This window comes from Rana temporaria, chromosome 3, assembly GCF_905171775.1.
Source record: "Rana temporaria chromosome 3, aRanTem1.1, whole genome shotgun sequence".
Taxonomy (NCBI): Eukaryota; Metazoa; Chordata; class Amphibia; order Anura; family Ranidae; genus Rana; species Rana temporaria.
The window spans coordinates 345,966,938-345,984,896 of NC_053491.1; the positions used below are offsets into that span (position 1 = coordinate 345,966,938).

The window sequence follows — 17,959 nt, forward strand, 5'->3', positions numbered from 1 at the left end:
CCTCTGGCAGCTTTGCATGTGAAGGCTTTGGCTTCCCCTTTGTTTTAGCAAGGTAGCTAGGAGCTTCGGGCAGCCGGGTCCTCGTTTTCAGCTATGGATGGCTGAATTGCGAAGCTGCAAGGCTAGGCTTCCGCCATCTACAGCTGCAGCCCCCCCCATATTATTTTAATGACAGCTGCAGATGTAAAAACACTTGAAAACACAATTAATGTGAGGTTTATATACTTTTAAAATGCACCTGTCATGAAAGAATTGTCACCTGCCCTTGCTGATCTCTCCTTTTGAGAATGTTTGTTCCCTTGCTGACATGCTTCTGCTTCTGCTGCAATGCTTTCTAAGGCCCTGACCTAGCACAGCTTAGCTATAAGGAATTCTCTGACTTTTATGAGACTTTTTTTTTTTTTACATGATGCTTATTCCAGGTCTGTGATTCAAAAAAGTATTGAAGCCAGGCACAGGCAGAAAACCAACATTTTCATAAGGAGGCCAGCAATGATATCTCCATACTTTTCAGGCGATAGATGTAAACTGCTTGCTGGCTGCAGAGACCTGGAATAAAGTAAGCTTAGAATGTAGCTCTAGGTAAGATAATTTTCTGTTTGTAGAATGTTCACATTGGCACAGTGTTGAGTACTGAGCAGAGAATGACCAGTGATTTTGATGAAAGCTCACACACATATACACAACATAGCTTTTTATTCATAAGGAGTGTGGGCTGTTGAATAGAGCATAGAATAATCCCACCCATACTGTGATGCCTAAAGGGGGGGGGGATATTTTACACATTCCTGAACTGCATCGCTCGTGCTGTCAGTAAGATGACAGAGAAGCACCTGCTCCATCCACACTATGTAGCAGCCCTACGGATTAAATAGGTGTAAGGGAGAGCATGCACTGGGGTCAGGGGAATGGAACCAGGGGCCCCTACTCAGAACAACTTAACAGGGGACGTGCAGGAAGAAGATGATGACTACCCTACTTGGATGATCAGTTCTCTCACCACCATCCTGGTTGTTACTATCAGCGGTGACATATTTGGCAATCTTTTGGTCATCACATCAGTCTTCCGGAACAAGAAACTGCGCAAAGCGGGTAAAAACGAAATATTGTTATTACTATAATTGCTAGGCTCTTGTGAAATAATTATTAGTTTACAGTTCAACAAAAATTCTAACTTTGTTTACTCGGAAAACAAAGTATCTATCTTTTTGTCTGTATATTATCTATGTAGAGTATTTATCTGTATTCTATCTGTGTACAGTATCTATGTCTTAAGATGACCATACACCATAATTTGACTATATACTCTACTTTAGATTTACCAACAATTATCGTGTGGAAGGGCTTGCCTGACTGCATATAAATCAAATGGGTAAATCTATGGATGATCTTACATCCATCAAACACATCAGACTTTAAATTTCAGAACCCACAAAAAAATGTACATCATACATGAAAAACATATATAAGATATATTAATTTATTTTATATGAAAATATATCTCATATATAAGGTAACAAAGAATATAATGGATTTTTATAAATTAAAAACAAATGGACATTGCTGAGAGCATTCAATGCCTCATTTGATCTGGGGAAACTTCCTATATCTATGACAAGGGCCAATATTATCCTATTGTTGAAACCTGGCAAGGACCCCCTCGATCCAGGCTCCTACAGGCCCATTTCCCTGCTGCAAAGCGATGTTAAAATCCTTGCAAAAGCGCTAGCCATGAGAGTAAACAAGGTCATCCTATCCATAATCCATCCCGACCAGGCAGGGTTTATGCCCCGCAGTTCCACGGCAACCAATCTTAGGCGCCTATACCTTAACATGCAGACTCCGTCGGATTCCGCCGGCCACCGGGCACTGTTGTCACTTGATGCCAATAAGGCTTTCGACAGTGTCGGCTGGCGGTATCTGTGGGCTGTATTGACCAGGTTCGGCTTTGGCCCCAACTTTCTTAGGTGGGTGAGACTACTATATGAAGCACCACAAGCGACCATGCGTTTATCGGACAGGATGTCCCAGCCCTTTGCTCTGGGCAGGGGGACCAGGCAGGGATGTCCCCTGTCCCCCCTGCTCTTTGCTCTGGCAATCGAGCCACTGGCGGCCCTGGTGCGGGATTGTCCTGCAGTCAGGGGCTTCCGCTACGGAGACATGCACGAAAAAATCATGCTTTACGCAGACGACATGCTCCTGTTTTTGGAGGATGCGGAGGAATCCTTGAGCCGGGTGATGTCCCTTGTGGAGAGGTTCGGACATTTTTCGGGCCTTACCATCAACTGGACTAAGTCGGCCCTAATGTTTCTGGACGGGTCTCCCCCGTCCGACGCTGGTCTCACATGCCCTGTTCCCGTGGTGACCACCTTTAAATACTTGGGGGTATACGTCTCCCCTAGGGTGACCGACTACTGTAGCCTGAATGTCTTTCCCTTGCTGACTCGGTTTAGAGACAAAATCCATATATGGAATAGGCTGAAAATGTCCCTAGCGGGCAAGACCAACCTCATCAAGATGATTCTGATGCCGCAGTTACTGTACCTGCTCCACAATTCCCCAGTAGTCATTACCCTCAAAACGTTTAGAGTGGTCAATTCGCTTTTTAGACAACTGCTTTGGCATGTTAAAACCCCCAGGATAAAACTGGAACAACTGCAGCGCCCCAAGGAGGGTGGGGGGCTGGCCCTCCCTAACCCATGGATCTACTATTTAGCAGCACAGCTACAGCACCTAATAGGTGCCATGTCCCCGGCTCCGGCTGGCTCCTCGGCTAGGCTTTTGCTGCTTGGCTCGGGGGCTACGTCGATACCAGAGGGACTTGAGGCCCAACAGTTTCAAAAACCTAATAAGAAAATGCCCACCTTCGCGCTTACCCAGAAGGTGTGGAATAAGGCGAGGCAGCTTCAGGGGGTCACAGGATTCACTGAATTCAGTCCGATTTGGGGGAACAATTCGTACCCCGAACTGGCCAAACTAGATCAGGGCCCAAGGTGGTGCCTTCAAGGCATAACGCTTCTCAAACAGATATTCCGAGGAGGCGCGCTGCTCCCGTTTGATACCCTCCGGTCCAGGTTTGCACTCCCCCAATCCATGTTCTTTTTCTACTTACAACTGCAGCATGCAATTAGAGCTCAGGGGGACGCGGTGGAGTGGGCTCAGTCCCCCACTCCGGTATTCCGCGTCTTGAGGGCCGCATCTGAGACTAAAGGTGTTATCTCGCAATGTTACAACATGCTGCTGGACACATTTCTAGAGGGGCACCCCATGAAGGTGGCAGACCAGTGGGAGGCAGACGTGGGCCCGATGACAGGAGACATGTGGGAGGAAGCGTTGCTGGCGGTCAACAACTGCTCGCTTAATGTAGCACAGAAGGTATCCCAGTTATATATTTTATTGAGGGTCCACTTTACCCCGGTGAAACTCTTTAGGATGGGGGGGGTCACCGACCCAATGTGTAACAGATGTAAGGTAATGTCTGGTGATTTGATTCATCTGCTGTGGCGCTGCCCCAAGCTCCATAGGTTCTGGAGCGGGGTCCTGGAAACACTTAATTCTGTGTTCCAGGTCTCTGTCCCCCTGGAGCCGATACATTGTCTGCTTGGAGTACTGGAGGGAGTAATCACGGAGGAGCTGACTCGGCTGGCTTTTAACAGAGCACTGTTTCAGGCCAGGAGGGCCATTCTCCTGAAATGGAAACTAGAGGCTCCCCCCACACTGAAATTTTGGTTGACACACATGGGCAAGATGCTGGTGATGGAGAAATATATTTTTCAACACAGAGGGAACGCGGGCAAATTTGACAGGCTGTGGGACGCGTGGCTGGCCACACCTGGCTTGAGCCCTATGGAACTAATCCAGGGGAGACTGTTGGGCGGTAACTAGATTTGTCAGGTATGGGGAGGCGGGATTGGAGGGCATGCCATAGGTAATTGCTAAATATGTGCTAGATGTTGGAAGGAGAGGTTTGTGCAAAGTGTACTGTATATGCTACTACTGTTGTGTCATACTGCTTGTTTTCTATGTATGTTTTATGAGCAATAAAAACTTCTTTGATTTAAAAAAAAAAAAAAAAACAAATGGACATACGTGTATCACAGCAACAGCCCCCAACATTTACGCTTTAATAATAGTGGGCCAGTACAACCTCCAATATGCCATGGTCTACGCACTGTTCAGGCAAAATCCACTTTCTCAGGGCCCACCAAAAAACAAAGCTGGCAGTAGATGATCTTTACATGGAAAGTTCCACATAATGGTGGTGACAAGTTTTATGGAATATAGCACATCCAGCATAAAATACGCCAGTCTGTCCCCCAGCCATTTATTTGGAGCCAGCATAGGCTATAGCAAAAGCATGGGCTCTAGACAATTCACGCCATACCCATCTGAAAATGGTGCTGCATGTGGAGGTGACCAAATGCATGGCTTCATAATCCATAAAGGCTCCCTGTAAACAGACTTCTGGGTTGAGTGAGGCTGAACATCATTCGATCTGGAAATGGGGCGGCAGCTGCTGAACTTACTGAGGTATTTGCAGAGGATAGCGCTGGCGTGGGGGCAGCAGGTAGGAATTGCAGCAAAAGCAGCTGTGAAGGTATTTATCTTTAGAACCAGGATATGGACTTTTAATTTATTACAATTACAGAAAGTTGAACTGTACTTGTTACCCACAGCAACCACATTCCATGTTTACAGAGCAATATGGTATAACAAATCAGTTTGGTTGTTACAGGTAAGAATATTGAAACATTGTGATAAATACCTGTGAGATTTAAAGAGCCAGTAGTCTTTATCGAGTCCTGTTGTTGAAATTTCCATGTCTATAAGGCATACAACAGAAACACCTATTTGATATCAGTTGTGTTTATAGAACACATCTGCATTGAATAAACATGAACATTGTTCAACTTCTCATCCTAAAGCAGAGTGACACAACGAGAACAAGGCATTAGAATTAATTTGCTGCTGAGATCCAAGTAATCGATCACTTGATGGACACATAGAAGAAGAAGTCCACTGCTGACAGTCCGTTACGTTCCACTGATGGTGCATTAAGACTTCAAAAGAGAGGATTTGCTCTCAAGTGCTTTGACTTTCAGATTATCTTCACTTCCCAAGTTCAGGAAATAAAAATCACGATAATGCAGGTCATGCTCATACAATTCTAGTGTCTTCAGTCAGACTATTTTTGTGTAACATGGTTTACAGGTTATCAATATACTTGACGTGATTGTAGCCGTATTTTAGTTTATCAATATGAAATGCAAGCTTGCTCTAATCAAAGCGGACATAACATAAGTATCCATGCAATTGAATAATATTTAAAACTATGACATATTGTATGGGGTATTTAAATGTACACCGGTTGTCACTGGTAATATCACAAGGCCTTGGTTTGCATGAGGTCCCAAAGGAATTTAGCCACAACCTAGCTCAACATAGATAACAGGTTAATCGTAAAGCACCAAAATGCAAGCTCCGTTTATTAAAAAGTGTCTCATTCTGCCCATCTAAAAATGATGTACTGCAAAATAACAAAAACATCTGTGGAGAGAAATTAAAAAATATACCTTACAACCGGCTTTCATTTGTTATTTCAATATTCTCCTGGCAAGATCCTGCAAATGCTGAGCATCCCAAATCTCACAAGAATCACTGTATTGGCGCATATTCTCATGAAATTTGGGATACTCAATGTTTCTAATGTCTCAATGGAAAAATCGTGATGTCACCCTCTTTTTTGTAGAAGCCAAATGTAATCTATTTTTGTGTGATTTTTTTATGGGTAGGTGGGCTATTTAATAAAGGAGGCTTGCATTTTGGTGTTTTTCGGCTGGGTTCACACTTGAGAATGCAGCGGCTCACAGCAGGAGTCCGGTGTGTCTTCATTCACCATTTCAGACCGAATTTTGGGCTAAATTTGGACCTGAATTGCACCAAAATACACACAGGACTCCTAGGGCAATTCGCACTCCATAGAGAGCCGGTCACAATCTCCTGCTATGCGAATTGGATGCGGTGAAAACCACATCCAATTCGCAATAGTGTGAACCCAGCCTTAAATTCACCTTGTTGTCTAAATTGGGTTTATTGTGTTGCTAAATTCCTCTGGGACCCCATGGAAACCAAGGCCTGATAATATAAATATATTACAAATCACAATTAAACAATTATGGGAAAGAAACACGTTTAATACTTTTAATCATCCAGATTACATAAGGTGGCTTTGAACATTTTTAGCACAAAGTTCTAATAAATAACATAGTTGGCTTCAAGATAGCAGACCCTAAAATACAGTACAATTTAATCTCATCTTTACAGGGACTAACCCTTGTACTTAACCACTTAATGACCGCCTCCTGCACATATACGTCAGCAGAATGGCACGGCTGGGCACATGTACGTACAGGTACGTCCTGTACATGTACCCAGCCGTGGGTCGCGGGCGCGCTCCTGCGACCCGGTCCGAAGCTCCATGCCGGGACCCGCGGATCCGATCGCCGCTGGGGTCCCACGATCGGTCCCCGGAGCTGAAGAATGGGGAGAGCCGGCTTCCCCGTTCTTCACTGTGACGGCTGCATCGTGTCATCCCTTTTATAGGGGGACACAATCGATGACGTCACTCCTACAGCCACACCCCCCTACAGTTGTAAACACACATTAGGTGAAACATAACTCCTTCAGCGCCCCCTGTGGTTAACTCCCAAACTGCAACTGTCATTTCCACAGTTAACAATGCATTTTAAATGCATTTTTTGCTGTGAAAATGACAATGGTCCCAAAAATGTGTCGAAATTGTCCGAAGTGTCCGCCATAATGTCGCAGTCACGAAAAAAATCACTGATCGCCGCCATTAGTAGTAAAAAATTATTATTAATAAAAATGCAATAAAACTATCCCCTATTTTGTAAACACTATACATTTTGCGCAAACCAACCGATAAACGCTTATTGCGATTTTTTATACCAAAAATATGTAGAAGAATACGTATAGGCCTAAACTGAGGAAAAAAAATATTTTTTATATATTTTTGGGGGATATTTATTACAGCAAAAAGTTAAAAATATTGAATTTTTTTCAAAATTGTTTTTAATAGCGCAAAAAATAAAAACCGCAGAGGTGATCAAATACCACCAAAAGAAAGCTCTATTTGTAGGAAAAAAAGGACACCAATTTTGTTTGGGAGCCACATCGCACGACTGCGCAATTGTCAGTTAAAGCGACGCAGTGCCGAATCGCAAAAAGGGGCAAGGTCCAGCTGCATTTTGGTCCGGGTCTTAAGTGGTTAAAGTAGGACTATAGGCAAAACTTTTTTTCATACGGGATACAGCAAGGGAGGGTTATAACTCCTGTAAGATTTTTTTAGTGCCATCTGTGTTACATTGCGGAGATCTCCCTTCACTCCCTGTCCCATATCGAAACAGGAACTGAGAGGAAATCCCTGCAAATTTGTGGAATTCCTTGGGGACCCAGGTCCCCAGAACTAGTGTCCCAATTAAACGATTTTTATCTCTAATACTTTTCTGGGGACAACCCAAAATTTGGGATTTTCTTTTACTTTCAATGATAATGAAAAACAGGACAAATAAAGAGAGGTTGAATCTCCCTAATGGGTACAGAGACAGTGATAAAAAACGTCACACTTTCTGCCGGTGACAACACGGCTCCTGCACAGATGCAGTACAGTGAGTGAATGTTGTCACTAACGACAGGAAGAGTGTTAATAGCAGCATCACCAAGTGAAAAATAAAGATAAACAAGTTCTGAAATCTAAGGGCTAGTAAGCTGCAATATATTGCATCTTTGTTCTTAGGTTTAGATGCACTTTTTTTTACAGTACTAGAATAAAATGGTTTCCTTGTGAAAAACTAAACAAGCAACCACTGGATCTGGGATCATATCAGCTATTCCGAAGGAATTCACCCTAGCATGTGGCAGAAGGCTGAAAAGGTGGAGTCTGAAGTGGTACTTGAGGCATGGGGACACGAGGGAAGTAAAGCTCGGAGGTGCAAAATGAAGGAAAAACTTTCTGGACAGCCGCACTCCAAAAATAAATTGCTTTTATTTTAAAATAAAAAAACACACAAAAAGCATGCCACAGCAGACAGGGGGAAAAAACGGACGCGTTTCACACCAAACTTTAGTGCTTGTTCATAGCTTATGAATAAGCACTAAAGTTTGGTGTGAAACGCGTCAGCTTTTTACCCCGTCTGCTGTGGCATGCTTTTTGTGTGTTTTTTTTTATTTTAAAATAAAAGCAATTTATTTTTGGAGTGCGGCTGTCCAGAACGTTTTTCCTTCATTTTGCATCATTCCATGCATTGCCAGCACCCGTGGCTTTGGATCAGTTGAGGAGACTTTCTGATTAGTATCCTAGAGCGGTGATTTATCTTTTTCATAAAGCTAGGAGGTGTTGTTTAAAAGATCTCATGTAAGGGTCACAAAAAGTGATATGTTGCTTGGCTCATCTCTTTGAGGGTAAAGCTGAACCCCTTGTTTGGCAAGTTACACGGGTATCTTGGCAAGAGAGAGAAAGTGAGGACAGCTGTGGAAGTGGGTAAATGCTCACCCCAAGAATGTTCAGTAGGGGATCTTGTTTTTTTGGGTTTTGCACAAGCTTTCTAGCAACCCCAAAGATCCACAAGAAAGGTAGGGAAGGTAAAAAGAATCCTCAGGATTGTAACACAACCCATTGCCAATGATGAATTAAACCTGTGAAAATCATAAATACTCTCTACAAGAATCTACAAGGACTACAAAATAGTTCTGTAAACTTTGTACCAGAATAACTTGGCTTTCTCCCAATAAAAAAGGTCTGCACTAAAGCCAGTAAACACAACCTGGCCTTGCTCTCTGCCATCTTTTCCTGCTACCCCATTATAGAAATGGGTTTTCTTGAAATACATAGACAATTATCCCATCTTTTATAACTGCTATGCAGTTCTAGTTTCCTCCAGTGTGCAGAGTTTACACAGAACGACATACTCTGTATGGTTCACTGACTCTCGCAACCAACACTCAGCATGCATTCTCAAAATGCTGTCCGCCAAGGATAATAAAACATAGCTTTCTGGGAATATAGCAGGTAACCATGGGACACTGAGTGATTTTGGTGTCTGAAAACAGAAGGCAATGTTAATCTATCTGTCATAAAAGATCTTCAAGCTGTGGAAAAATAGACTTTAACAACCAGTATGCCAAGTGATGAATTCAAGCAGGGACAACTGAAGCATCTTTTGTCAGGGTCTCTGAGTTAAGTCACTTGTAAACAGAGTTGTATTATTTATGCATCCTTTATAATGTAGAAACAAAATAGAAAAAAACAAAAGTCACCTTTGTAATGCCATGGTAAAGATGCAGAACTGTAAGCTTAAAAATCTTCCTGCTGTAATCCCCGGGTGAGGGAAAAGTAGTATTGCTGAGATAGATAAAGAGTAGGGATGAGCCGAACCCCCCCCCCCCGTTCGGTTCTCACCAGAACCTTCGAACGGACCGACCGTTCGCGCGAACATTTAGAACCACATTGACGTCTATGGAACTCGAACGTTCGAATTCAAAAGTGCTAATTTTAAAGCCTAATAAAACGTCTTTGAGAACCCGGGTCTTGCCCCAGGGAACATGTATCAATGTAAAAATTTTTTTTAAAAACGGTTGTTTTTTCTGGAGCAGTGATTTTAATGATGCTTATTAAAAAAATAAATGAAAAATTCCTTTAAATATCGTACCTGCTGGGTGTCTATAGTATGCCTGTGAAGTGGCACGTGTTTAGAACTGTCCCTGCACAAAATGAGATTACTATAAGAAAAAAGTAATTTAAAACTGCTTGCGGCTTTAATGTAATTTCTGGTCCCTGCAATATGAATGAAAATCATTGAGAAAAATAGCACAGACACAGACAGAACACACACCACGTAGCTTTAGGTGCACACTGCAGAGGACAAGGGCAGAACACACTACGTAGCTTTAGGTGCAATCTGCAGAGAACACGGCCAGTACACACCAAGTAGCTTTAGGTGCAAACTACAGAGGACAAAGGCAGTACACACACCACATAGCTTTATGGTGCACACTGTAGAGGACACAGGCAATACACCACGTGAGAATACTGAAGCTAGCACAATCACCTGCCTGCCAGTAAATTAGGAAGAGCTGATCTAGCTAAACTATACAGTGTATAAATATATATACACAACACCTGGGATGCATATATCTCCTCTACACATTGTAACTTTAACTGACTAGCCTGCCTGCCTGCCTGCTCTATGTACCTACTAAAAATGACACTCGCTTTCTCTCTCTCTCTTCTCTCTTTTAACCACCGCAACACACTACACAAGCGTGTACTAAAACCCTTGAGCCATAATTGGCCAAAGCCACCCTGGCTTTGGCCAATTATGGCTCTCTGTTTTTTGCAAGCTGTGATTGGCCAAGCATGCGGGTCATAGTGCATGCTTGGCCAATCATCAGCCAGCAATGCACTGCGATGCCGCAGTGAATTATGGGCTGTGAAACATAACTCGAATTTGGCGCAAACGGCCCAAAACGTTCGTAATTCAACGAACGATCGAACATACAATGTTTGAGTCGAACATGAGTTTGACTCGAATACGAAGCTCATCCCTAATAAAGAGTAATAGAAAGGCTAATTGTATTTATTTTTTCAAGAAAGGGTCCAAAAGGTCCTCTGGACTTTTTATGCCAGTCATGTGACCAAAAACATAGGCATCAAGTCATTTATGATCTTTGCTGTCCAGAAACAGAATTCAGATTGGCTGGTCCTCCCCTTTAACAGAGATCACATGATCAACTGACTGAGCTTTTAACTTTCACTGAATTTCAAAACAGACTACCAGTCCGTATAACTCCTTAAAATGTAAGACCAAATGATTTTATACCATTATACCAGTATTGTTCTTTTGGTATCATAGTGTTGCAATGAGCATTAATGAAAAGATAGTGTTACCACTGATTATCGCGCTGCACCTTGTGAATGGCGCCATAGTCTTCTGGGACCTGTGATGTGTCCCAGAGACTGCGGGGGAAGGAGTACCCAACTTCCGACTCAGATCGCTGCAATGATCTGAGCCAAAAGTGGGAGCGGGTTCCTGTCAAAGTCAGGTACCCGTTTCCCACCAAAAAGTGGCAAATGTGGCAGTGGAGGGAGGGGGTTGTGGTGTGGTGCAAACAAGCGGAACTTCCCCTTTTGAGTGGAGCTACGCTTTAATATGCCAGTTAAAATAAACATTTACTAGATAATTTTTTTAAATCAGCAAAACCTGTGTACTGTGTTCTAAAAAAAAATCTTCTTTCTATATTTTACTGACTACTGAGGAGAGATCTGAAAAAGTAAGGACCAATTAGAAATAAAATGTCACTGTTCTCACTAGTGATAGCTGTTAGTAGAAACACACACAAATCCATACAGTAGCTATGCTCAAAACTGGCTTCTCCTGCACATGTACAATCCAGGTGCCTCCACCAAAAAAAATCAGCTGCACTCCAATTATCTCTTTTAGCAGTGTTTTTAATAATTGGTGCATTGACTGCATACAGTAATGTATCCAACCCCAAATTAGCCGTGTTGACTGGTTTTACGACTCCTGGGTGCTCACAAGGATAAAGAACTTGTTAACAAGACAGAAGTGGTGAAACGTGTCAAGGAAGGTTGGTTTGGGTTAGATATATTACTGTATGATTATTGAGAATACTGCAAGAAGAGCTAATTGGAGTGCAACAGATTTTTTCCCAATTTTCAATGAAAAGTGGAAGCTGTTTTCCAGTGGTTTCTAGGCATCTAAGTGTATGTCTGGGTAAAATATAAAACATCAAGTACAGCTCCTGAATATTTGCCAATTTGTAATATATAATGCCCCAAGTACAAAAAAATAAATAAAAATACCTGTTGACCCTGCCAGAAATTCAGTTGGTTTATAACTTCCTGCTTGGGTTGACAACACAGAGGGGATAATTTACTGAAGGTAAATACTGTAGGTTGTTCACTTTGCAGTGGAATATTTTCTCAGTTTAGTGAAAATGGTGAAAATTTAGTTTGTGAACAATACCCAATCACATGAAGGGTAAAAAAAATAAAACAGCATGATTGGATGATGGAAGTCTATCTACTAAAGTCTATTTAGAAAGCTAAGGAGAAATTAAAAAATGCAAAAGTGAACAACAATGGTTTTGCAGAGGAACAGCTCCACTCATCCTCTTCTTGGCACTCCTGGCCCCTCCCCCCTGCTGAATGGCCACCATAACAAGTCGCTTGCTAGGGGGAGCCAATGGCTTCAGCTGCTGTCTCTGAGCCTATAAGGAGTAAGAGCCAAGAGAGCCACTGCTCTTGTGCAAATTGCTGAATGCCGGGAGGCGGGGGGGGTTTATGATTATATGACCGCCATGATTGGCAGTCATGGCAGTCACATGATCAGAAAGCGCTCGATTGCAAGAAGCGATTGGGAGCTTTCGGTTAGCAAGAGGAAACTGTGCCAGGAGCGTGCAAGGCATAGCTGTGTGTGCACTAATGCATGCAAATATGTGGCCTCTTGGCCCCAAGAGTTTTCATATTTGCGTGCCGCCGGCGCCAAGAGGTTAAGGGGGGGGCTGCACTCAGTTTTTTTACCTCAATGCAGAGAATTCAGCCTTTAGAACCACTTTATACTATTAGGTAGTTTTATCCAATATACCAATTATAACTTGTTGATATTTTTCCATTGCAGGAAATGCTTTTGTGGTCAGCCTTGCTGTGGCAGACCTGCTGGTTGCATGTTATCCCTATCCATTGGTTCTTCTTGCGATCTTCAACGGAGGCTGGAGAATGGGCCACATTCACTGTCAACTGAGCGGCTTCTTTATGGGACTCAGCGTAATAAGCTCAGTCTTCAACATCACCGGAATTGCTGTCAACCGTTACTGCTACATCTGCCACCACAGCTGCTATTCTCGCCTCTTCTCAAACACCAGCACTGTAATCTATGTAATACTGGTATGGACATTGGCCCTAGCAGCCATCTTGCCAAATCTCTTTGTGGGATCACTGCGCTATGACCCACGTGTATTTTCTTGCACGTTTTCACAGTCTGTTAGTTCTTTTTACACCCTTGCCATTGTGATCTTCCATTTCTTTTTACCGATCAGTGTGGTCAGCTTTTGCTACCTACGAATATGGATGACAGTCCTTAATATTCGCCACAGGGTCAAGCCATCAAGAAACATTCAGGTGCAGACATGGCCGTATAGTATACACAGTTTTATCACCATGTTCATAGTCTTTGTGTTGTTTGCAGTGTGCTGGGGACCTTTGAACATCATTGGACTCTTGGTGGCCTTGAGCCCAAACCTAGGAGACTCAATCCCACAATGGTTCTTTGTAGCCAGCTACTTTATGGCATATTTTAACAGTTGTCTCAATGCTGTGGTCTATGGGGCATTGAATAAGAACTTCCGTCGAGAATACAAGAGAATCATGCTGAACATTTTCCAAATGACTTAAAGCTTGGTCCTGTGTTTTAATTTTATGAATACACTTGTGTGTGTCCAAACAGAAATAAATGTTTAAATACATCTTAAAGATATCTGTACTTTTAAGAAGGATAGGCATTTAACCTCCTCCAAGAATGTAAATTGTTTACATAGCAAGAAAAAAAACTAAAAGGTTTTCAGGTGTACCATGAGTTTGTACCAAAAGTTAGTGGCAGTAAACCCAAAATGAAAAATTTAATATATTGCAGCTTACCAATCGTATTTATTTCATTCGTTTTTTTATTTTATTTTTTTCCCTCTGTTTTTACCTGGTGATCTGGTCTGTAACACACCTCCTTTAACAGTGCCTACAGATGAATGAACATGGGGGCACCTTTGGAAAGTAGCATTGCAAATCTGGAGGGAGAAATTGTTAGATGCACTAGCAGATTTAGATACACTAACAAATTGAAGCCAAATACCAGTTCTCACTTTTTAAGTTGAAAAAAAAAATGTATTTTTTACTTTCTGCTATAAACCACATCTTTGTAAAAAACATAAGTTGCGCTTGTAATAAACTCTATAAAAGTGATATCAAAGTAATGAGAAAACTTGATTAGCGAAAATACAGAGTAAATTGAGTCCATACACAAATGAAGAAAACAAGGGGGCACTGATGGAAGGAAACAAGTCCAAAGAGAAGACAAATGCCAAGATTCGTCCAAAAAGGAGGGGGAAGAGGAGATGTAAGAGAGTCCCCATTTGAAGATCAATCCCACTTTGTAAGGGAATTCCCCTACCAGAAACGGTGGACCCCCTAAATAGCAAGGCCTTATGCGCAAGCAGATTCAGCCCTCTGCAGGGATAAATTGATCTCCTCTGTCACCAGAATCTTCATACTGTATTCGGACCTCCGCGGTGTTCAAAGCTGGAACTCCGATCTGAGGGTATCACTCTTTCACCGGGAGGCCGCGAGTGTAAAAATACAGGGAACTCCAATAGTGCAGTACGATAAGTTAAAAAGCCTTTATTGCTTTAAACTTTGGAAAGCAGAAGTAACCACATAATACTTTAAAAAGTAGCCAGCAAACTTAAAACACAAAACAAAATACAAACGTCCGTGTACCGGGGTCACGTGGGGCATAATGGCGTCAGCACGTGTTGTTTTTTCCAATTTTGGTTCACCATAGAGATATTTGATGGTTTTTGTTGCAGCTGTTTTTAGTTTCTCTTAGTTTTTGTTTTTAGCGCGATATATACCCCCACACACATTATAAACCACATCCAATAAAATTTTAAAAGAAAAAGGAATTTCTTCATCAATTTAGTCCAATATATCTTCTGCTGCATGTTTTTGGTATGTAGCGATGCCCTTGTGGGGTCACTACGTGTTCTAGCATCCTCACACTTCACCCTGCTGGTCAGACATCCGTTTTGGTGCACTTTCCCAGACAATGAATCTCTTGCTTGTTTTTGTTGGTTTTTATTAGGGGATTAAACTTGGATGGGAAAAGGGACATGGGATTCCCAGATAATGAATCTTTAGCAAAGGAAATAAATGTAGTTTGAATCCAATTAATGACAGTCTCTTCCTCTGCACATCTCCTCCAGCACACTACTTGAGATCACTTGCTTTACTTCACTGTCCAAATCTAAATTCCTTTCATCATTAGCACATGGCTAGGCCTCCATCTGAACAAGTCCTAATGTTTTCCTGATAGCCTTTTACAGGCAGGGGTTTACAGTCCCCTTTGTGATCGCAACGATTTTAGATGAGAAGAATAAATGTGCCGACACTTGGTGGACTACTGATCCCAGCACGTCCGATGCAAATCCTGCCAGTCCTTGTGGCGTGACTTGATGCCAAACACCACAGTCTCTCCCTCTGGCTCCACATCCAACTCCTGGCATGTCCCTCCCAGAGCTTCACACTGTGCTTCTCACTCACCAACCCCGGCATCGATCCCTCCTGAATGACTTGCCTGAAGGTGCTCTCAACTGTCCTCTTTCCTGCTTCTGTTCCAGGACACCTCTCAATGACCGTGTATTGAGAGGCTTCCTTCCAGCTCCTGGCCTGATGTACACCCCCCAAGAAAGGGGATTCCCTCAGACCACGACAGTCTAACACTCCATAATTCAGTTATTCCACCGATAACTCCTTCCACAGCAGGCTGACCATGGGAGACCTGCCCCCTGCCAATCCTAGATGGGGATAGGTCAGGGCTCCCACATGCACCCCATGTCACTCCAGCTGTCGGCCCTGCCTCTTTTCCAGAACCTTCTGAAAACCAGATGGGGCGCCCAAGAGCCGAAGCACATGTCAGTCACCTGCTGCTACACTAAACCACTCCCCTGCCCCCAGATTAAAACAAACAGGCCTAGCTCACAGCATAGGCCTGCCTAAATTTACCTGCACTGACAGTACAAAACAAACCCACTACTCTTTTTTTTTTTTTTTTACTCAATAGATTTTTATTGGTAAGCATCATAGGGTACAGAATCAAAAGGTACATACACAACAGTTTTCTTACAGTTTTCTCTCCAAATCAAAAGTAACATCAAGATAGAACAAGGTGTCTTTCCACCATGTGCCCGTGAAGGCAGTGCATGGGACAGATAACAGAAGAGAGATCAAACCACAGAAGTTGAGGCTCAAATAGCCAACAGACTATAACTTACTATAACACATTCGAAGATAGTGCTCAGCGACTGTCTTATAAGCGTATTCCCCTCACGTGAGGGTGAAGGCAGGGTATCCACCCCCCCGAGCACCCCTAACGGGTACCATTCTGTGCCCAGGGAGGATAGCCCCTCCCTCTCCTCATAGCCATCTCCGAGGCCCAAGTAGAGCATAGAGAGGGCGAAGGGCAACACACAGTGTATTGGTGTGGGTCATGTAAATGGGTCATTCAAAGAGAAGAGGTGAGCGAGTCGCTGAGGCCCAAAGAGCCTATCCAGTCAGTCCATTGTTGCCATTTCTTGAGATTTTTCTCCCTACTACTGTGACGTAAAGCTAAAGTTGTTTCATATATAAAATGGGTATGTGTGGTGTGGATTACGTCCCAGAGAGTGGAAGGATCCGGATCCTTCCACTTCCTAGTAATGCTAAGGCGGGCGGCCAGTAATATATGAATCATAATCATCCTCGCAGGGTTGGGGAAATGGTCGATATTCAAGGAAAGTAGTGCCAAGGACGGATGTCTGTCTACCGTCATGTGTGTGACGTCAAAGAGGAGTTGAAATACTAGACACCAAAAGAGGGTAAGTTTCGGGCATTCCCATAGTGTATGGAGCAAATCTCCTTTTTCACCGCAGCCCCTCCAACATGTGTTTCCAAGTGAGACATCGAATTTAGACAGTCTGTCAGGGGTTAAGTACCAACGGTAGGTTAGCTTAAATGCAAGTTTCCATAAGGTGGAACAGCATGTGGCCTTGTAAGTGGAACAAACCCACTACTCTAGCACCTACCAAAGGTAGAGGGTGCTACAAGGAAAAAAAAAATCCCAACAAGCGAACATTGATTAGCTTTTTCAAAAGTTAGAGTGTCTACAAAACTATGGGATAGATTTATGGACTTTAAAAAAAAAAATTACTAGAAAGAAACAAATCATGCACAGGTACGTGATTTTGCGCTTAGGGGCTGCCCTACCATAGTATATGTATGTGGGGCAGTCCTTAATCGGTTAAATACACAACCTCTATGACCAGTCCTTTACAATCACTTCACACACCTGATATTTATTCTTTAACTGAGTGGTGGCTGATGATGCATTTACAATGCCTTGAAAAAGTATTCATACCCCTTAAAATTGACCACATTTTTATGGCTTTCTTTCAACAATAGCTTTCTTATTGCCACTCTTTCATAAAGGTCAGATTTGTGGAGTGCATGACTAATGGTTGTCCTGTAGCCAGATTCTCCCACCTGAGCTGTGGATCTCTGCAGCTCCTCCAGAGTTACCACGGGCCCCTTGTCTGCTTCTATGATTAATGCTCTCCTTGCCCAGCCTGTCAGTTTAGGTGGACGGCCATGACTTGGTAGGTTTGCAGTTGTGCCCTACTCTTTCAGTTTTCAGGTGATGGATTGAACAGTGCTCCATGAGATGTTCAAAGCTTGGGATATGTTTTTATAACCTAACCCTGCGTTAAACTTCTCCACATAGTTATCTCTGACCTGTCTGGTGTGTTCCTTGGCCTTCATGATGCTTCACAGAACAGCTGTATTTATACAGAGAATAAATTACACAGGTGGATTCTATTTACTAATTAGATGACTTCTGAAGACAATTGGTTCCACTAGATTTTAGTTAGGGGTAAAAGAGTAAAGAGGGCTGAATACAAATGCAGGCCACATATTTTACATATTTATTTGTAAAAAAAAAAATTAAAATCGTTTATCATTTTCCTTACACTTCACAGTTATGTGCCACTTTGTGTTGATCTGTCACATAAAATCCCAATAAAATACATTTACGTTTTTGGTTGTAAAATGACAAAA

The 17,959-nt window shown here is 42.7% G+C and overlaps 1 protein-coding gene across 1 annotated transcript; it reads left to right on the forward strand.

The window, feature by feature from the left end:
• Positions 1–668: 668 nt before the first annotated feature.
• Positions 669–13,727, forward strand: LOC120932614 (melatonin receptor type 1A-like). The gene is made up of 2 exons (XM_040345128.1): positions 669–1,092; positions 12,720–13,727. The coding sequence occupies exons 1-2, from the start codon at positions 909–911 to the stop codon at positions 13,490–13,492; spliced, it is 957 nt and encodes a 318-aa protein (XP_040201062.1). The 5' UTR covers positions 669–908; the 3' UTR covers positions 13,493–13,727.
• The last annotated feature ends 4,232 nt before the right edge of the window (positions 13,728–17,959 follow it).